At 42.2% G+C, this 22,834-nt stretch overlaps 1 protein-coding gene across 1 annotated transcript in view; it reads right to left on the bottom strand.

Moving 5' to 3' along the window:
* Window positions 1-22,834, bottom strand: part of MMS22L (MMS22 like, DNA repair protein) — a 522,815-nt gene that overhangs the window by 74,981 nt on the left and 425,000 nt on the right. Inside the window, exons 20-21 of the mRNA XM_086926628.1 lie at window positions 21,982-22,193; window positions 21,520-21,686 (exon numbers count right to left, since the gene is read on the bottom strand). Coding sequence (XP_086782754.1) covers window positions 21,520-21,686; window positions 21,982-22,193 — 379 coding nt within the window. The remainder of the gene's footprint in view (window positions 1-21,519; window positions 21,687-21,981; window positions 22,194-22,834) is intronic.

Below are 22,834 nucleotides of genomic sequence, written 5' to 3'. Positions count from 1 at the left end.
AATTAAACTGCGCTCAATGCAACATACACTCCAAATACCACTCAGTGCCACATAATTACACACCACATAATTACACTCTACTGAATGCAACACACACTCCACACAATACCACTCAGTGCCACATAATTATATGCTACATATTTACACTGCGCTCAACGCAACATACACTCCAAATACCACTCAGTGCCACATAATTACAGTGCACTCAATGCGACATACACTCCAAATACCACTCAGTGCCACATAATTACACCCCACATAATTACACTGCACTCAATGCGACATACACTCCAAATACCACTCAGTGCCACATAATTACACGCCACATAATTACACTGCCCTCAATGCAACATACACTCCAAATACCACTCAGTACCACATAGATACACGCCACATAATTACTCTGCACTCAATGCAACATACACTCCAAAAACCACTCAGTGCCACATAATTAAATGCTACATAATTGCACTCTACTGAATGCAACACACACTTCACACAATACCACTCAGTGCCACATAATTATATGTTACATAATTACAATGCACTCATTGCAACATAGACTCCAAACAATACCATTCAGTGCCACATAATTACATGCCACACAGTTACACTCTACTGAATGCAACACACACTTCACACAATACCACTCAGTGCCACATAATTATATGTTACATAATTACAATGCACTCATGGCAACATAGACTCCAAACAATACCATTCAGTGCCACATAATTACATGCCACACAGTTACACTCTACTGAATACAACATACCCTCCACACAATACCGCTCAGTGCCACATAATTATATGCTACATAATTACACTGCGCTAAACGCAACATACACTCCAAATACCACTCAGTGCCACATAATTACACGCCACATAATTACACTGCACTCAATGCAACATACACTCCAAAAACCACTCAGTGCCACATAATTACACGCCACATAATTACATGCACTCAATGCAACATACACTCCAAATACCACTCAGTGCAACATAGTTACACGCCACATAATTACACTCTATGTATCGCATCACCACAGAATCACTCAGCACCACTACAGCATCACTCAGAGGCACCACAACATCACTATGCGCTACCACAGCATCACTGAACGCCACAGCATCACTCGTCGCCACCACAACATCACTCAGTGCCACCACAGCATCAATCTGTGCAACCATTCAACAACAACTGGTTCAAATATGTTCTCTCGATGTTTCAAGCTTTATTACAAATGTCACAAAAAGATGTTAATATTTCACTTCTGTGCTTGGATTTTCGTCACAATAAAATACACTGAACATAATCTTCACAAAAATTATTTATGAAAGTTAAAGCTATTGCAATTATAAATTACAATAACTTTTTTATTTAAGTATTAATTATTAAAAAAAATTAGAAGCAATTCTTATTTGTAATATCAATACATGTAAGTCACGTAAATACAACACATATTGCATTACAAATGCTACAGGTGTCACATTTGCGAAAGTTAAAAGTATTGGCATTGTAAATGACAAAGCTATTAATTTAGCTATTTTTAAAACCAACACATAAATACAAAATTTGTCATTTACAATACCAATAGCTCAAACTTTCCTAATGCGAGACCTATTGCATTGCAAATGCTTGTTGTATCAAGGGACTCTACCGCATATTCTGTCTGGCTTGAAAATGCATAACGTGCGATTCTACAGAGGTTAGCAATTGTGCTTCTGCCTGGGACATGATTGATCCCAGTGTATCAGTTTTATCATGACTGTTATGAGTATTGCAGCTATTGCTTTGCTCAGAATTTTGATATTTGTACCCCACATAAACAGGAATCTAGGTTGATAGTTATCCCTGTCTAACTGTTTTCATACCAGCACTAAAATGGTTTCAAGCAGTGTCTGAAAGTGTACCCTGTGCACAGGCAGAACACAGGCAGTAGTACAATTGATCGGAGCATCTTCCCCCTGCATTGTTTCTAATGCATACTATAAATCTGTGCTAGATGGTATGTAAAGTTCCTCCCTTATCTTACCTTACCTTGGATAAACCTGCTCTACGCATATACTACTTACTGCTGCTTATTACATGTTTGTAGATGGTCATGGGAAACCAAATTATTAAGCTCTTGTGTACACCATTGTCATCCTTCCCGCTCAGGATAAGGTATCTTTGCATTTCCCTACACAACAGCCTTGCTAGCATTCTCCCATTCCTGTGCAACTGTTGCAGAAAATGTGTATAGGAACATTTTCTCAGCCTGTCATATGAGCCCAAATCATTCCCTTAACCAAGAATATCTGTGGGCATAGCCGCTGGTGACTCCACTGCCCTTTTCAGAGTTACCCTGCTCTCTAGCATGCCCAAATGCTTATCAGCGCACTCCTGCTAAATATCTTCATATATATACTTCTTTAAAGCATGCCATTCATTTGTACTCAAGGTTGGGGAGTTTCAGTTTTCATCAAAGCATAGAGGTTGCAGATATGTTTGAAATTCAATGTCTTGAAGGGTCTCAGCTGAAACAGCGGGACGCCCTCCCTGGGCATATCCAAGTTTCACCTTGAAACGGTATGATAGAATCCTCCACAGAAAGCCTATTCCAGTACATTTCTCATGCAGATAAGCACCATGAAATATGGTTTGACCTATTAAAGGACCCATGTGGTAGGGGTTAGAATGAATAAGCACTTCTACCTTGGTGGTGTTCTATTCAAACATTTACCATACCCAGACTTTTAAGTGTGTTGAGAAGCTGTACCAATAAAATGCGTTTCGGTTCAACCCTAGAGGGGTGTCTGTCAAAAATGGCTGACAGAAAACAGTTAAAATCTCAATACCACATTTTTGGCATTCCAATCCAAAGATACACCACATCAATCAGCTTGGTGAAGACGGTCATATCAACCATGTTTGAGCTATATGCAATCAGCAAACATACCTCTTTATCATCTAACATGCCACATACCATTATATAATACCCATCCGATCCTTGAGCTAGGCTCAGAGCTATAAATAGCACCCTTGGTCTGCAAGATATTTCTACTTCTCTTGAAAAGGATAGGTAGGAAGAAGATTATCGTCACACTTAACTTTTTTTTCACTAGTTTGGAATACTCCTGCATATTAAGATTCGTCTCTTGAAGAAACACCATGTCTATGGCGTGTTGTTTCAGATATCAGAGTGCCTGTAGCTTGTGGTGTCGTTATAAAGGCCATTTATATTCCATGTTAACATTTTAAGTGGCTTGGACATGACTTACAACTGCACCAAGATAATCAGCAATCGTGCATTGGGCTTTATCATGTTTCTACCATCACTAGTGTAAAAAACAACCCTCAAGGATCATTAGCTGAACCATCCTTGGCTATAGTACATAAGGATACTGAATCACACCTGCATACCAAGTTAACACCCACTAAACCCGATTCCTAACCTCTTTCTAACATAGCAAAGCAAACATACAACAAGAAAACAGCCTGGCACAGCCACTGGCAAACCCAGACTGCTCACCCATACCATGAGGAGCCCTGTAAGTACCAGCGCTGCATCCAATATGGCACTTTTTGGCACCAGAATGAGAGCAGATTTCTTACCTTAGAATAGATACCAAAGCAGAACCTCCCCAGGTGGAGGGTCTGGGATTGGACTCGAACTTGGTCTTGCAGGACCAAGTAAGCATTATGTCCTTTCTGCGGGACTTGCTGTCAAGGTGTGAACATGTGCACTGATGCCTCTGTCGCAGCCTGGCAGATGCCAAGGACAGGTATTCTATGTGTCAAAGCAGTGACAGCAGCCTTATCTCTGATGGAATGGGCTCGGACCTTTGAGGGCTGCTTCTTGGCCACAGCGTAACAGATGATAATGCCTTTTCAGTACTGCCTTTTCCTTTCTTTGCTCCAGAGAATCCAAAAAAGTTGTTCATCTGCTTGATGGTCGTTGGACATCAATGGAGAAGTGTAAAGCTCTTTTGGGGTCCAACCAATGGACCCTCTCCTTTTTGAGGGGTAGGAGGGAGAAAAGAACGCTGGCAGAGTGATGGGTTGTCCACTGTCAAGAAGGGCACCCGAGTTCTCAGCACCAACTTGCCTGGGGAGAAAGGAGGACCACCGCACCCCACCTCCACCAGATGAGGTGAAGTGAAGCCATCCAATCAATGTTCAATGCTTTATCCTTATTTTCTAGTATTCTTTGTATTGTGGCGCTGATGTTACAAGATGTCAGCGTACCATCGCACATGATAACCACCATGCAGATAGAGTGTGCACTTGTTTTGCTTGGTCCTTTGTAGTGCCTTTCAGTGGGGACTAGGAGCAGTGATCTAGGTTTCTCTATAGTTTAAGTTGTCCCTCTGAGATCAATGTGGTCTCCAAGCATTCCTGCCAGTACAAAGCTGTCTTCAAAGAGCCTGAAAAGAGTGTCTTTCCATCTCCAGGGACCCTCAAACTGGCATGAAATTAACTTACCGCTGAGCTTTCACAGTTTGCTTTTCACTGCCTTAAATAGATTTCCTCTTCTGCTGCACCACTTGTGGGTATAGGGGAAATATCTTGATGATGTATCACTCATGCTGAGCTGTACCTCTGCTGTTGCAGATTGTAGAATTATGTCTCTGTCTCAAAGGTTCAGGAAAACAGTGATGGTGATATGGGTGGTGATCCAGGTTTCAATATTGGGGAAAATGCTCTCTGTGTGCTTCATATAGGTAACAGTTTTGAATGGCCCTTCAGCAGCAGCCTGCACAGGAATAATTCCTCCAAAAACAGCTCAAAAATAGCTCAGCAGATGGGTCCTCCTCCTTTTAGCTGAAACCCACAAATTGAAGATCATTGAGTCTTAACCTCCCCATGGCATCTTCCACCCAGGCCACTAGGGTTTGATTGAGTGATAGTATTAACTGAAGTCTGAATTCTACTAATACTGTCAACTAATTCTTTAGCGGCTTTGGCTCTCTCTGCAACTTTTCTACGGTCAGCATGGATCAGGTTCATTTCCATCTCAGAATCCATTTTTAGTTGCAGGAAATCTGGTTTGACTTTAATGCCCACCAACAGATCATACGTAGCTTGCGCTCTGCCAGATCACCCATTTGCTTTGTCCAGTGCACTTCTCCAACTTAATGCATAGAATGACATTTAATTAACTTGAGATGCTTTAGTTTGTTTGGGTTTCACAAATATGTAGTAATGAGAATGGGAACACACCATCAGGATATACAAAGACTGTGGGATGGCAGTTACTACCTGAGGGTTACAGACAGCTGGGTGACTTGCCTCAGCCCCTCACACAAGACTTGCAAGTATTGCTCTGAGGGTTGCAATCCGGCCACCAGCGTCAATATGCTCAGTTCCCATCCAGGATCACTCAGGCCAACAGTCTTGGCTAGCCTAGTAAACATTCAAAAGGCCACACAGGGAACCCTAAGCCGTCGGGCAGTTCTTGACATTGTCCACAGAGTACTCAACAGCCACTCTTTTCAAACAGTAAGGGCAGGTGAAAGGGGGTTTAGAGGCCTTGTTATAAATTGTCAGCACCCTGTCACAATTAAGTACGTACTCACCTGGAGTTTCTCCTCGCTGTATGGTGCTCACTGTGTCGTCGTCATCCAGGCTAGCGCATCACTAGAGTCCACCACAGCAGCTGGCCCCTCACAAGTCCGATCTCATCACTCTGTGAGCCTGAGAACACAACCCTCTCACTAAGTGGCTTAACACCTGTCTCTGCTAGCACAGACGCCAAAGTCCCCGGCTTTGGGTAAATAGGTGTTCCACGCATCACCCCATTGTCCAGAGTCTCTGCTTCAGATATCACAGAGATAAGGCAACAACAAGATCCCCCAGGCGTGGGAGCTCCACTTTGCTTGGGAGACAGCAAGTGCCATTTAGGCAGGACACCGGGCTGGGGGCTGCAACATTGTAACTGCTCCTCTGTCTTTTAGTGGCATTCTGGGACACAATAATCCCCTAGCTGCATGCATAATCATCCTAAATTTGGAACACTGTTTTCAAAGTTCACTGGTGGAGTCAGGGTATTTACATGGGCATTGTAGAGCTCACAGTAATTCTTAGTAAGAGGCTATTTGGATGGCCATGCCCCAGACTCCTCAGGGCAAACTTTCTGCACATGGCCTCAGTCACTGGGAGATGCCTGGGCTAACTCTTCTGAAAACTCAGGATAATAAGTGCAGATGTCCAAGGTTGGTTGGTGTGTGGGGGATAGCTTATCATCAGCAAGTTAATTCAGACAGAAAAGTTGCCAAATTAGATACTGCTGAGCATGCGAAGGCATCCAATTAACACGGGAGGAATGGGAACGCCTGTTAGGAGCCCAGTGAATGTTGGTGTCAGCTTCCTCAATGTTCCTCAATGTTCCGTTCTGTGGTATTTATAAGAGTGATATCTTCATTTTAGGTTGGTCTGTCCTGATCCTGTGATAGAAATTGTGGATTATTGGCTGTATTATAAAGAAAAAATATCTGGGCTGGTTATCTTGCTGGATATTAGATAGGCTGTCACAATGAGGGAGGGGTTGTAGATGACCTTCTTATATGACTATAGCTTTTTATGAATAGAGATAGTCCTTACTTTTGGGAAACATCACCACCTCTACTGGATAGACCAATTACTGATCTTAGAGAGGAGCGGTCTATTTTACATTTTTGAACATAATTTCTGCTTGTCGGATAACTAGGGAGGCAGTAGAGTTTATTGCATGAGGCTATTTAGAATCTATTTGGATATCTTAATATTGTGTTGACTGCATTCAGCTATGGGGATAAGATTGGGAGGGACAAGCATTGTTGACTAATTTTCATTCAGAGGTGCATTGTGGCCATAGTTCGTTTCGTGCTGTCTCTAATAACAGAGTAATGCATTGTTTCATAATTTGCTCGAAAGTAGCCATACAGACTTTCAATATGGCGGGCAAAATGTCCCGCGTTGTATACTGAAGGATTAGCGAACATACCGGAACTGCTTTGTTGCTTCCGGGGGCACAGTGGGCGGACGCCGATTTAAAGGACGGTTTCCCGCAGTTAGGATTGATCCCGTTTGCCGGAGGTTTATACCCCGTGTAGTGTCTTTAACTCTTTAAAGGTATGTGTCCTTAGATAGTTTCTGGGCGTATTAAGATTGGAGTGAGCTTTTTGCTCGATTGTAGGTGAACCTAGGCAGTAATCTTCTTATCGTTGTTATTTCTTGCAGATCCTATTCAAGGACTGTTTTTTAAATACTTATCCGCTGATTTCTGGTGGACCGCGTGTATGACAAAACAATACTTTTAAATGTAATGATTTAGTTCATTGCATTTAAACAATGGTATTTAGAGATAAATGTGTGAATTTAGAGGTTACGTACGAAGGTTACGTACGAAGGTGCCGTTAGAACTGCACTCTTCTGGGTTAATATAAAAGAGGGTTTTTCTGTCCGTGTGGTAGTGTGAAAACTAACATCGGTAATGCGGATGTTGGTAAATAGAGGCAGCATGTACGGATAACGCTATGGCATACTATGTTGTGGTTAAAAGTGGGAGGTTTGGTGTACTAGTGAAGGAATTGGGAGTGACATTGTATTTTCACAGTCCATATTAGGGTACAGAGACTGTGACTGGGCCACAATGTTTGGGGGACGCCGCTGAATGTAAATGTATGAATAGACTAAGCGCGCTGTGAATTACTGACCTGGCCCCAGAGAGGTGAATATCATTCCGTCAATGGGGGCTAGAGTGCTGTAAACAATGGATTTATATTGAGTGCATTATGAGCTCCATTCCATTCCAGATTGCACCTCCTACAAGGTTTTTGGAGGACCATGCTGGAATGGAGCGACGGTTGATCGTAAACCAGTCTAAAAAGGACACATTATCCGGTCCAGAAAATCTTACCCGAAGGTAATTAGAGGTTGCCGCCATTCAAATAGAAATACGGGTAGCTAACTGTCGAGATGTAGGTGAAGTGAGATAATAGATTTATCTTCCTGTACACGTACTGATGATCTGGAGTACTTGTGGATAATATTGATTTGGAGGCATGCATACGCGCAGGATACACAGGTAGATTGTCTATGCCCTGTTTTACTGAGGATGTTAACCTATATAAATATTGAGTCACATCCATGGGAGTTTTTTGGTCTTGAGGTATATGCGGAGGTGTGGGACTCCCTTATGGAAATACTGGAGGTTACATTTGTAGCTCACATACCACATGATGTAATATGCGGAGTGTAGTGTGGTCCACGAACCATTGGAAAGATTAGTGATTACCAGATAATGGGAAAACAGAGCTTGACTCTGCCCATTTATTACCTGAGAATTTGTGGTTTGAATGAAAATATATGTGGTTGCATGTGTTGGCCTTATCTTTATCACCAGTGGTTGGAGCTATGGACATTGGATTGATGTACTGAAATAGGCGGGGTTTTTAGATACTGTTTTTCCAATGAATGGGTTTTAAGTGTATTATTTATATTTTATGCAGACTGTTTTTACAATTGGGACCTTAATTGATTTTCCTGAAGAAGGTGTTGGCCAAAAAATAATGCCCACCGAAACGCATCTATGCCCTATGGAGAAAACTACATAAAATTTGCGGGGACAACTGTTATGGATAAGAATATTTGAAAAACTATTCACAGTTGCCTGATTGATTCCTGTTTAATTTGTGGTTTTCTCTGGAAATAGGAAATCATTTTTTCCTTTTTGTTTGTTCCCAATACTTGGATTCAACAATGTATTTCTTTGTGTACAAATGTATTTTTAATGACAATCTGTCTCTGCGTGTTTTTCATTATACTGTATAATCTAGGTCTAGGATTGTTATGAATTCAATTATGTATTGTGATGCATATGATAATTTTTATCTGTGAATAAATATATATTTTTTAGATTTGCCTGATTTGATTACATCTTCTAAGTCCACGGTCATCCTATTGGTGTAAGGCTGTTTGTGTGTAAATTGTATGGTAAGTCTGAATTACCTCAAAGGGGGCTTTTTTTCTGACTAAGATCCAATCAACACCCACTTTTTCTCATCAGAAGTGATTCCAAAGGGAGTGAGCTATCCAAAACGCACCTTTCTACGAGTGGTGTTACTGCATGAAGGCTATCATGATGCTTCACAATGAAAGAGCAGGGCTGACTCTGGAAATATCCAATAGCAAAGATCTGGGTCTTTGTGTGACTGACAAGAAGTGCAACAGAGTTATAGGCACGATTTAAAAAGAAAGCAGGCAATTAGTAGGTTTAACTTGGCAGGTCACCGAAGAAGACAACTACAACTATTACAGAAGTAGAAATATGCAGAATGGTACCTGTATTGAACATAATGGTTGGTTGTATTACAACCGAAAGTGGAGATGACAATGTTTTATATTGGAAGAGGTTTTATCCTTATTTGATGCCTCAAGGAGAATCCTGGGAAATGGGGCATAATAGGATGGACAAGATTATTGATTGAGGGGACGAGTAGCTGCATTGCAGTTCACTAAGATGAAAATACATGCAAATTGAATTATTCAGCCAGAGACCTTTTCACATCTAAAAGGAATGCCCTAAAAAATACTAAATATTATCTTCATTCAGATAATTTAGCAGTTAAAATGTCAAGATTGGAAATGCATCTCGTGATCAAAAAAAATACGTGAAAGAGATGGAGGAAGGCATTGCAGATCTTAACAACCAAGGTGGGTGCACAAGATTAATGTTTTGCCAATTTCAGTATATATTTAAGGACTTAAAGAACCAGCAGCACAGGTTCAGGGGTGGACAGCATAGACCCTGGGCAGTTATTATTTTGTTTGAAAATGATTTTTTGGCTCTGCCTGGCTGGATCTGCAATGCTCAGATGCCGATGTCCTATGAGATACCAGTTAGAACTTCAAATAAGGAAGTAAACTGGTCATAGCCAGAGCAATATTTTTTTTGTTTGCTTTGACTTTTGTTAATTGACACCTGGCACAATGGTTGTAGTGCTTTTAGCAGATTATCAAACAGTTGCATTTTTACAAGCATCACCCAAGCTGAAAAACATTAGGTGGAGTCAAACATCTTTTGTTCATCTGATAAGAAGAACCCGAATTTCCTGAGCAATGGACTCAATCAAAATCAAGTGCTGGGGAGTGGTTTGATGTTAACTAGATATATAGTTGCTTCAAGAAGGGTGTGGTTCAGTATACTTAGTAGGCTGAAAAGTACAACCAGAAGAACTTCCAATATGCTGAGGAGGTGATTGTCTGTGATTCTAGGATTATTTTTCTTTCTGTTTCTTATTGCAGTTTGATAATACCCTCTCCAAGGAAGGCTCTCTATGGCACCCAGGGAATGGCAAGAAGTGGGTGCTTTCCTAGGAGTAGATGTGGGTTGTGTAGGGCAAATATAGATTTCTGGGCAGAGGTTCATGAGGACGGTATTGGATGCTGCAAAACGAGGGTGCACCTTGGATCTGAACCCCTCTGCAGGGTCACCCCCAAATATTTTGCAGTCTCCCCTTCTTTTTCTGAACCTGTTTTTGTTGGCTTTTAGGGCTCTGTGCACTCTACCACTGCAAACCAGTGCTAAAATGCTTGTGCTCGCTCCTTTAAACATTGTAAAACTAACTTTCACCCAATTGGCATATTTACTAGCTGGTCCATAGTAAAGTGGTATACAGTATATCAGCGTTTGTATATTAAACGCTACTAGTGAGCCTATAGCACTTATTGGGCTACCCACTTAAGTGCCCCTTTAAAAGTGCACACACACACACACACGTTGCAAGGGCAACCTTGAGACATGTTTTCAAACTGCCACTACGACCTGGTAAAATAAACCTTTTGCTTAGGTCTAAACCTTCATTTTAAATACTTACAAGTCACCCCAAGGGTAGGCCTCAAACAGCCCATAGGGCAGGGTTCATGCATTAAAAAAGTTGGACATGCGCTTTAAAGTTTTACATGTCCTGGTAGTGAAAAACTTCTAACTTCATTTTTCATTACTGCAAGGTCTACCTTTTCCATAGGATAAAATTGAGTTACCTTATCACATTAATATGTGATAACATTTGTGTGGGAGCAGATAGGAATGCCATTTTTGGTGTTTGAAGAATTGTATTTTACAACCGTCCTTAAAGGTCAGTCAGTCAAATGGCTATATTCGCTACAATTCTGTAAAATAAAAGCAAAAAAAAGTTCAAACTATCAAAATACTCCTCCACATTTAAGCATCAAATAAAATCACACAAAACATCTTACAGGTCCGACCCACCCAACTTAAGCCTCAATAAAGGCTAAAATGTAATCAATGGCATTTCAGTAAATGATTCTTATGATCATTCTACATAAAATCCCAAAACACGTGTCTGTTTAATGGTAAAGTCCAATTTTAAATCACAATCTGAAAATGTAACTTTCAGAAAGTTTGTATTTTTTTGTCCTAACCATTTGGTGCCTGCTGCCTGTTTCTGAGTCATATGACTAGGTGTAGATGTCAGCTCACCTGTGTGAATACCTCCCAGACAGCATAGCAATAGAGGGTCTGCATGCTCAGAGAAAAGGCAATCCTGGCTTGATGGGAGGTGGAGGGAAGCCTACTATACTTGCATTTCAAAGGCACTGACCCAGATCACACACAAAGGACTTCAAACTAGCTTATTGTCCTTCCAGAATGGGACCAGATCAGGAAGGCAGGAAATTCCAGACACTTCTGTAGGGGGAAGACTCCAGAAGTTTCTTCCACTTCAAAGTGAGCACCAGGAATAACAAGCATTTGCAATGCAATAGGTCTCGCATTTACAAGAGTTTGAGCTACTGGCATTGTAAAGGGCAATGCCTTTTATTTATATGTTGTTTTTAAAACAGAGAAATAAAAGTCATTGTCATTTACAATGCAATAGCTTAAACTCTCGGAAATGCGAGACTGATTGCATTGCAAATGCATTTGGGGCTGGTGCTACTAAAAAACAAAACAGGAAGGTACCTTTAGGTTATCCCGAGAGAGAGAATAAGACATTGATTATCAAGGAGCACCTGCTGGGTATTGGTAAACATTGTTTCCAAGGATCCAAACTAAATTGTGTGCTGAAGAGTTCGAGAAGTGCTCTTTCAACCCCTGTAAATATTACCTGAATATGGGCATCATGTGTCATACTCTTATCGAAATGGTCAATGTTAGGAATGTTCTAGTGTATTACAAATTGCAATAAGTACACAGGCGGGCATTTTACAGCAGAAGTGCGTCTTCGGCATAATCTGCTGAGGAAAGGAGGACGCTGGTTTTAGAGTTATGCACACAGCCGCGTGTTCAATGTGTCTGTGTACAGAGTGGCTAACGCATTTAACAAGGTCAGCTGTCAGTATTTAGGTGCGCGCATATCTACAAATGATGCATGTTTTTTTTTCTTTTTAATACATATCCTTGTTGGATCGCTAACCACAAAGAAAAAAAAACCAAGCAAAGAGGTTTTTTTTAGAGGCATGTGTGGGTCTTGAAGCTGCACAGAGGAAAGGGTACAAGAGGGAGCGCGCGAGGGGAAGCTGAAGCTAAACAGGGGAGAGCAGGAGGGAGAAGCAATGGGAAGAACCACACTTGCAATCACGCAAGAGGGGTGAGACCCGTGCTAAAGACAGCAACACGTAGTACGCCGAGAGAAGTATATGAGAGATACAGCTTAAAAATACTTTTTAATACTACTCTATTATCAACTTTTCAAAGATGGAAGACCCAAGTGGCCCTTTCGGGAATGGAACTCCCGACCTGCAGGTCACCACAAATATGAGCCGTCATACTCAACACACTACTTTGAATATGTCAAGAGTTCATATGTATTGACTTACGAAAACTGACATTGCTCAATGGAACAGACAGTTGTCACAACTAATCTTATATACAATTAAAAAAAATACCTGCTAAGGGAAAGTGTGAACTAAAATAAGTCACAGTGCTACAGATACTTAACAAAAGACTCATTTGTCTTACTTACCCAAGAAACAAGCGGCAGTGAAAGCGATCGCGAAAGTGAAAGCGATCGCTATTGTAAAACAAACAAGCCTGAGAGTGGTGCGTGCGTGCGCGCGCGCCACAGCAAGACAAGTGGTATTGCTCCCGTGTCTGGGAATGATAATTGAAACCACATGGAGGCTGTGCGGGTAACCGACACCAATAGACGATGGGCGGAGCAATGAGCCCGCCTTTGGCCAATTGCGTGAAGTCTTTGTTAAAAAGACGCACGCAAAGACAAATAGCGTAGGACAAAAGAAAAAGCACACGCACAAGCGTGTGCGAGTGTGAGGGCAGATTTCAAAAGCCCCTACATAAAGTCATCGCCAGAACAGCGCATGCGCGCTGTTACAGGCTCGACCTAAAAAGGGAGCCTTCAGACCAAGTCTTCATTACAAGCCTGGACCTGTGGATTCTAAAGAAGGGCTCCCCATCTCACCTGCTGCACTGAACCTGCAACTGGATGTGCCCTGCTGTCTGAGAAGAAAGACTAGACCTGCAGCCTTCGTCTCAAGCTGAAGTGACTCCAAGGGTCATATGACTGATCTCTTGCTCTGAGCTACAAGGACACAACAAGCTTCAGAGGTCTCCCTGCAAATGCTCTGCTGAAGCTGTTGTACTGACCGGTCTGAGCCCTGGTGGGCTCTGCTGGAGTGAGCGCCTCAGGTCCCGCACCACTGGTGTAGCATTAGTTGAGCTTCTCCTTAAAGAAAATGAGAACGTTTTGTGCTTCCTGCAACTGCAAACCAGATAGTTTGAGCCAAGATCTTGCAGCCCACTAACGTGAAGCTCTGGTGAACCACACTCTTAGCGCTACATCATCTAACCAAAAAGCAAGGTCTGCCCTACACGCTAAAGCATCAACAGCCCACAGTGACCGCAAACATGACTCTTCAGCAAGGACCATCCGGGACATCTCGACTGGATATTCGCGCTACAGTGGCGACCATCAGCAACACCCGGTGCGCTCTTCGCGCTACTGTGAAGACCATCCATGATGTTCTCCCTGCTCCTCGCTGCCTCCTCTACCGACAATGGATTTCTTTGTGCTGGACTGTAGAAGGCAACCTTTTCAGAAGGACTAACCTAGTCTCTGTATCTGGCTCACGCTCCCTCGAGGTCAGAATTAAGTTGTTGCCTTTCACCCGGTCTTGCACAACCAGATAACTACAAGTGGCACTTTGTGCTTTTAGGCTCTATACTTAACTTAAATATTTGAAATTGCATATCTCTGGTTCTACTGATGGGATTTTGGTCATTTTAGTGTTAAATAATTTATTAAATTTCACTTTATTTTACTAAATTAGTGTGGGATTTTTCTTATCTTGTGCTTTCACTTTATTATTGGTGGTGTGCTGGATATATACTTTGCACATTGTCTCTACGTTAATCATGACTGCTTTTGTGCAAAGCTACCAAAAGGTTAAGCACAGGTTAATGTAATGACTTTTTGTGATTCACCCCGACTAGGATTGTGGATGTTGCTTGAGTAGGGTTCCCCCCCCCCCCCCCCAACAAACAAACCGATTTCCCTCAGTGCACAACTGAGAAAATATCAGTAAAGGTGTACTTATGGAAGTTACTCAAGAGGTGCTCTTAGTACAATATGTGAAACATCAATTTTACAAAATGACCTTGCACTATAGGGCTTGAAATAGTAGTTTAATTAAAGGGCAGTTTACAATCCTCAGGCACGATAAGAGACACAGGTTCCCAGGCCCAGACTGTGCACCAGACCAGGCCACTCCGACCAATCCCGGCACTTCTATTATGCTAGATAATAGTATTCCTAGCATGAAAGCAGCGTCTTGATTGTCATGTGGAGAAGTGTGGCTCAATGGTTAGAGCGGCAGACGCTGATGCAGAGGTCTGGCCCGGGACCAGGGTTCAATACCCGCCTCGGCGGCTCTTGGACTCCATCTTCCCGGACCTGATAATTCACACCTCAGTGCCTAGTCTAATCATGGGTCCCACTCTGTGACTCTGGGCAATAGCTTGCTTAATCTCCACAACGGCCCCAGCAGCGCTTGGATGCCTAGCTTCACTTTGGGGGTGCCCAGGAGTGGACATCTCACAGGAAAGCCAGGAAGGGTTCCATGGCAGTATGAATACAGCGCTACGAGACCTCTGGGTAGAAGGCGCTATATAAATACAAACACATTTACATTTTACATTTACATATGGGAGCCTGAGAAGTGTGCACCAGCCCGTGAACTGCCGAGAGTCGGGGATCAGGACAGGAGCAGAGGAGCAAGGCGACGTCTGGAAGTGGCATTAAGTACCATTTCATATTAGTTTTCATTATTGCATCCAAGTTTGGTTTTTCTTTTTTGGGTATTTCGCCCTGCCCCACCACTTGGCACAGAGAGCAGCCGCCACTGAAAACAGTGTGCCCGAGTACTAACTTGTGATCTTTTTAGAATTCAAAAGAGTTCACTCCACAGAACGGGGAGGTGAGATGGTGATCAGGAATCTGTGGTTCCAGAGAGCATCCATCAGAATGAGTGCTACCGAAGGTAAAACACTTATTCTTAGGATGGCGCCTTCTAACCACAGATTTCTTACCTTAGAATAGATAAAAAAGCAGAACCTTCCCAGGTGGAGGGTCTGTGGAATGGACTCAGACCAAAAAGTCTTGCAGGACGAACTGGGGAAAATGTCCTTCCTGCTGGACTTGGTGTCAAGGCATAGTGCTTTGTGCACTGACACCTCTGTGGCAGCCTGGCATAGGTCAACGAAATGTACTCTATGTGCCGAAGCAGCGGTAGCAGCTTCAGCTCTCAGACCTTTGGGGGCAGCCTCTTGGCCACAGTGCAGCAGATCTTAATATCGAGGACTATCCACTGGGACAAGGTCCTTTTCTGTACTGTCTTTTTCTTTCTTTGCTCCCTCCAGAGAACCCCAAAAAGTTGTTCATCTGCTCGATGGTCGCTGCAGATCAAAGGAGAAGCATAAAGCTCATTTGGGGTCCAACCCATGGAGCTTCTCCTTGTTTGTGGGGAAAGAGGGAGAAAAGAACGCTAGAAAAGTAATGGATTTTCCAACGACTTTTGTTAAGGTCACCCGATGGTATAGGGGGTTTACAATGAAAATGCCTCCACCTCAATCACACGATGAGTTGATGTAATAGCACTAAGGAAGATGTTGTTTAGTGACAGTTTGGATAATCAGGCAATCCACATTTTTAGAGCTTGAGAAAACAAGTGCGAAGCAACTTATTAGGGTGCGCAGAAGTATTACTGGTAAATATGCAGCGGAGCTCAAATAAAACATTACATAAGAGATAAAACTAAATAAAAAAAATAAACTGAGAACTTAATGACTAGGTTGGCCCATTCTTACACCTCCCTTTCTCCTTTTATAGTTTTTAACAGTCTTACCATTTCTGTCCCATTGGTTACAAACTGTAGGGTCAATACTGACTTGCTGAGAAGTCAATCCTAACTGTCCCAATCAATCGGTTGACATAATTACTGAGGTGGAAGGAGGAAGGTGAATCACACTACTGAAAAGGAAGTTTAATTTTTAGTACTGCTCTTTACCAGCACCCTCTCTATCACTCGAATGGAACAAACAGCATCTATAGTTTAAAAGCCCTGTGCCACAGGAGCAGCTAGACGCTGGTAGCCTGAGACACCAAACAGCTGACTCTGCTTCAAATTAACAAATGCTGACAATGAAGAATAAAAGGACAAATCTGGCATCAAAAATATGATGTGGAGAACACAGAATGAAATGAACACAGAAGTCGTAAAGTATCAATCAGAACAAGTACCAGACAAATTTCTAAGTCACAGAAGCTGCAATGAACAATTCCGGTAAAATCCCAATAATGACCCACACAAACTTCAAAGCAGCACCAATCTAATGTATACTATTCAAGTTTCTGAACCATATAGAGTGGGTTTAAAGTGGTCCCCGCCGCCACTGTATCCCTAACAGATAAAAGTTATTTGTTCAGTTCACTCCATTAAATTACTAATACTCTTTAACTCCTATTTCTGTATGCCACATTTAATTGCCTTCTATCAATTCGCTTTACCATTTCATAAGCATTTGGAGGTCCTTCTAGCTCTTTAAAGATACAGAGGGCCTTATTTATAATATGGTTGACAAGAAACTTTGGTAAAACGAGACGGATATCACATTCTCCATATTAAAATTGCCACTGGCTTTAATGCACTTGTAATATGAGAGACAGGGCATCAGCCGTCTTATGATGCAATATCCTATCTACAAACTTTAGACAAAGCTCTTAGGATGTGCGATGGGGTAGTACAAGACTACTTTCTCCTCCTTTACACTGCATAACATAGATCTCTTCTGAAACTGCTTTTAGTTTCCATCTACACTACACCACGCATCAGCTTTTTCGAAGGATTTTCCCGTCATATCTACATGGAAAAAAATCCACATCATTATTTCCTTTTTATCTTTTAACTATGAATAAGCCACATGATAGCAATTCCATTCGTGTAACTACCATGCATCTCGTAATGACCTTAACTTAAACTAGAGCACTGTTCTTGGCTCCTGCGTCTCTTCAAGCTCGCTTCCATCCACACTCTATATTTGTATCTCATACTAGCCTTCTATTCTCTCAAACTTAAGAATTTCCAAATGTCCAATTCTACTTGGTCTCTAGCTACATAACCTGAGCTGCCCATACCTACAGGTGTTAATTACAGAACATTCGTGAAATTAAGCTATCCCAGTTTCCTAAGCAATTCAAAATTCATATTCTCACTCTTGCTCATTTCCTCCTGGATACTGCTGTATCCTATGCCTAATCTTCAAGACCATGCATTACCATAATTCAATGTTGTTTTAACTAGGTCATTCGTCTACAGACCCCCCTTCTGAAATCTGCACGCCACTCACATCTTATCCTCTCTTTCTTCTTTTTATTGACATGTCTCCTGGTACCTTCAACTAGTGGTACTTTGTATCTATAAACATATTCCTTGCCGCTCCTATCTCCCCCTATATTTCTATTTAAGCAAATTTTGTTCAACTCAGTGAAGCACTATATATATATATGTAGTGAACAAGGCGGCAATGCCGAAACGCGTCTAAGCAGACAGTGAGTAAATAAATCGAGTTTGGATTGAGATTCATGGTGTCAGCGCCTTCTTCGTATCGGATGAGTTTGGCAAGACTGGATATATATATATATATATATATATATATATATATATATATATATATATATATATATATATATATATATATATATATATATATATATATATATATTCACTGAAAAAACCATAGGTTTCACACCAGTTATAGTTAGGAATTAGCATTTAAAAAACCTATTAATTTCACTGAAAGAACCATTGGTTTGACACCAGTTATAGTTAGCTGGAAATTTTACGGACATAAAACCATTGAAATTCCCACGTTATAGTTAGTTGGACTCACTATAACTTACGCGCCTGCAATGCACTGCTGATGACGTCACATATTACATTACTCATGACATGAGTGATGTAATATGTATCTGCACCACCACCACCACAAGGACCCCCACAAGACCACATTGGTGGTCAAGAAGAAGAGGAGGACGAAGAGGAGCAGGAGGAGATGCAATTTCTGCCTGAGGACAATCCCCCATACAGACCCAAGGAACATTTTATTTGGGAGTTTTACAAGATGCCAAGGGGTGCAAAAAAAGTGAATGCAGCTAAGGTGACTTGCCTCATCTGTCGCGAACAACTGTCAAGAGGGAACCCAAACAAGAAGTACTCTTTTGGGAACCACACTATGATTAGACATATGCAGAGGAAGCACCCGAACAATTATTCGGCAGCAGAGGTAAGGGAACTGACCAAGAACCCTCCCCATCCTTCTTCTTCAAGCACCTCCAATCAACCCACTCCATCGGGTGCAGAGGCTAGGGAGATGGTCCCTAATGTACAAACCAGGTTTGCAAAATTTAAATTTCTTTGCATATATTGCAACAAAACAATTTCATATGGTGAGCAAAGCATCACTTTACTCAATTCAATTTTCAATTCAAGAATCTTTATTCGGTGATTAAAAAACACCATAAAAGCACATATACATATACATGAATAAAACAGCATTAAATATTGGACAAGATCCTTGTACATAAATAACAATGGAGTACTAACATACACGCCATGAATTAAAAACCGGGAGCCCCAAGTCTATCAATTCTCTCCCCTCGTCTTCCTTAGTCGGACCGCCACCTTAATAAAATTCATAACACAACACAAGGTTAGCGGGTCAGAAGCTTTTTGCAAATAAATTAAAGCGTCTCTGGCATGTTCCATGCGGGCTTTTTTTAAGATGTCTACTAGGAATCTGCGTCTAGGCATTGAATAAAAGGGGCAGAGCAAGGTAAAATGAAGGGAGTCCTGCGGAGACCGATTGTCGCAGCCGCAGGGTCCCTTCTGCTCGATTGACATAGTAAAACCTGCTGGCGAAGCCAAGATAAAAGGAAGTAGGTTCAGTCTGAAACGGCACATAAGAAATCTGTCCTGTGTGTTATGTACAAGAGACAGATAGGGCTCCATCCCCTCCACACTCTTCACCAAATTATAGGCCCTTACTGACTTTTTTCCCCCTTCAGCCACAGCACGGCATTGGGTTTTCCGCTCTAGGAAAATTTCCCCTACTTGTTTCTTGTGCTGTGCTGAAATGGTGGTCGGGTTCTTGAAGAGGTTTCCAAACCCTAGTTCATCTAGAGTATTTCTCACATATTTGAGCCATGGGATGCGCATGCAGTGGGTCCTACCTAAGCAGTCCAGTAAGATTTTTCTGCTTAAATGCGCATCTGGATTTACCCAGATTTTTATCCACGCCACAATTGGCCTAAGTTTTAACAAATCGACCATATATGGCCTCCCTAGCTCCCTATGAACTATAAGTCCAGCCGTGCTGGGTGGTGCCCTCAGGACAGATTTCAGATGTTTGTTCTCTTCCTGGTCAATTCTAGAGATATTCACGAAGCCCCAAACTTCTGCCCCATAACTTACTTTGGCGCATGTTATAGAGCCGTACAGGTTCATCACCTGTTCCGGACTCCATCTGCCCAACCTTCTGCCATATCCGGCTATTGCCCCGTTAGAGGCAATCATTTTATTACAACGCTCTTCCACCAAGGTGTTGAATTGAAGAGCACCATCAAAGGTTACTCCGAGATAGGAGAACGTTTTAACCTCCTCTAAGCAATGTGTGCCTATTGTATAGGTAAATTTTGTGGGAGGTTTTTTGCCTGCCACGAGCACATCACTTTACTCAATCGAGCTGCAGACAACCATCACTGCAGCAAGCAACTTTAATTTTTTTCAATTTTTTTTTGCTCCAGTTGAGCTGTTTGCAATTCCCTGTGTTTTGTTTGACCCCAGAAAAACTACAAAAAAATATAAAATTGTTCAGAAAAGCCCCCCCCCAAAAAATGTTAAAAAAAATATAAAACAACAAAAACAATAAAAAACCAGTTCTTTTCAGAACTACCTCCAATTTATATAAAAATGCTACATTTTTAAAAAACGGTCTTTCTTTTATTCTCCAGGGTACGCGTACCGGTATGTGTACCGGTACGTGTACCGGTACGTGTACCGGTACGTGTACCGGTACGTGTACGGGGGCGCGCACCCCCCCAAAAAAATAAAAAAAATAATGTGTGTGTGTGTGTGTGGTGTGTCTGGGTTTTCCCCATGGTACGCTCCCCGGTACGCTCCCCGGTGCGCGTACCAGGCGCACCCCCGCGCAATTTTTTTTTTGGGCCCCTCGGGCCCTTTTATGGCCCCCACATCAAACCTAGGGGGTCAGGGGGGTCTACTCTGCCCCCTTATGGTCTTTTCCCCCTTTGTTTTTGGCACCTCTTGTGTCTCGATCCTACCGAGACACAAGATGGCGGCAGCTCCGGACTGTTTGGAATGTTTACAGACACCCGAGAGCCAATCAGCTTTCCGTGCGCGAACTCGCGTAGCGCGCCCCGGTGCGCGTACCGGGGCGCGCCTATAGATATATATATATTTTTTTTAGCCTAAATTACTCAAAATCCACTGGAGCACATATCTTGAGACATAGCAAAGGCACATCGGGCTACCAGTCCCTACAATTTTGCCTAGTTTGGTGGAAATCCATTCAGCCGTTCGGGCTAAAAGTGAGTCTAACCGCCCTATGGAAATTAACATGGGGAAAACACGTTTTGGGACCCCCCTTTTATCTCGGGCCCCCGCTTGATGAATCCAACCAACATTTTCAGGGAAGGAGCGGAGCGGGCCATCTTCTTTGAGAAATTCGCGAAGATTCGTCCACCGGCGCCAAAGTTATTCCCAATAGAATGTTGCGGATTTCCTATGGAAAGTAGATCCTAACTCTATAACTACCTACTGGCGACCGCCAGTAGGTAGGTAGGTAGGTATATATATTTAAATGAATGTTTGATACTCAAGAAGTAATAACTCCTATTTATTATGGACGCATGACTCTATTCAATATAGCAACCACATACCCACCCCTTTATACTTTGCAGTACAATACAATACAATGTATATTAGTTTCAGCGTACCTTGTGGTTCATTGACAAGCACGATGCACTTCAACACAACAGGGAGAAGCAGCTCTACATCCCCAATGTCCGTGGCCTGCGTGCGTTGCAAAACGTCAACAAGGAAAGTCAGCACCGACGCTAGGCGGGGTGGAGGCGCATGACCTTTGAACTGGAGGTAACTGTCACTGAAAAGATATGAAACACCATCTCAGTCATATTTAAAGACTTACGCAGGAGACAAAGTTGTAAACACTTTCAGCTTGATCATTAATGGTTATTTATAAAGCAGATTTAAATAAGTTCTTTATTAAATCCTTTAAAAAAAAGTCTGATGTGTAATTGTGAAATTAGACTCGATGATTAAAAGAAAGAGACAGAACCTTCAAACATAAATCAACCCTCAACACTTGCATGAGCTGCTAAATGCAAACACCAGATACAATTACGGTTTAACTGTAAAAGTGTGCGGATGCGCTGTACCTGATAACTTGCAAAGTGGACTTGCGCAGATGTGACACTTGCGGGCTGGAGGATTCGCTGCATAACGCCAGCAGCACTGGGTGACTTCCTACTCCTGACGTAGATGGTGATGCAGGTAGAAACCGGCCAAAGTACTGCTGAATTATGCTCCTAAGCTGCTGTTTTATGTAGGCCCCTTGATTTGAGGACTGGCGAGAAATAATGCAAAGGCCCTGGAAACGAAAATTACGGTAATGAGGCATCTCTAATACAACATAATTTAAAACATACAAGTGTATTGAAGAATACACATGTACACATATATGTGTATATATATATATATATATTTTCCTTTACTCTCAACTCTGCGTCATGGGAGGACAGCACAGTACATAGACCGCACTTTCAACGTCCAAATCGGCCACCCTCAGAAACCCTCAAGCTCCACATTCCACATAATGATGCCGTGCACATTCCAAACCCAGAGTGCAGCAACACCACCCATCACCACCCACCCCCTTTGCATATGCAACTAACAATATGACAATAGGAATCGAATTACAAAATAAATTGACCCCACATTTCCCACAAAAAATATGTACAATACCATTCCCCACCCCAATGAGTCCAGTGAACTACAATAACAGAATACAGCAAATGGTGCTTAACTGGACTACAATTTGCACAAAACAAAATCCTTGAGTCTGTAGTAGTGCGGCTGATCCTTCCTAACCTGCCCAATCTCAACGTTCCATCCTCCTCACTTTCTTGGGTCTCCACCACTTCATCCAAAGTCTCATATTCATCTTGCACATCCTCATGCCCCACTTCCACCTCATCTTCCCACAATCAATCATTCTGCATTACTTCATCC

The sequence above is a fragment of the Lissotriton vulgaris genome, chromosome 6 (assembly GCF_964263255.1).
Source record: "Lissotriton vulgaris chromosome 6, aLisVul1.2, whole genome shotgun sequence".
Classification (NCBI taxonomy): domain Eukaryota; kingdom Metazoa; phylum Chordata; class Amphibia; order Caudata; family Salamandridae; genus Lissotriton; species Lissotriton vulgaris.
Note: the sequence above shows the minus strand (reverse complement) of the source record. Positions and strands in the feature narration are given on the sequence as shown.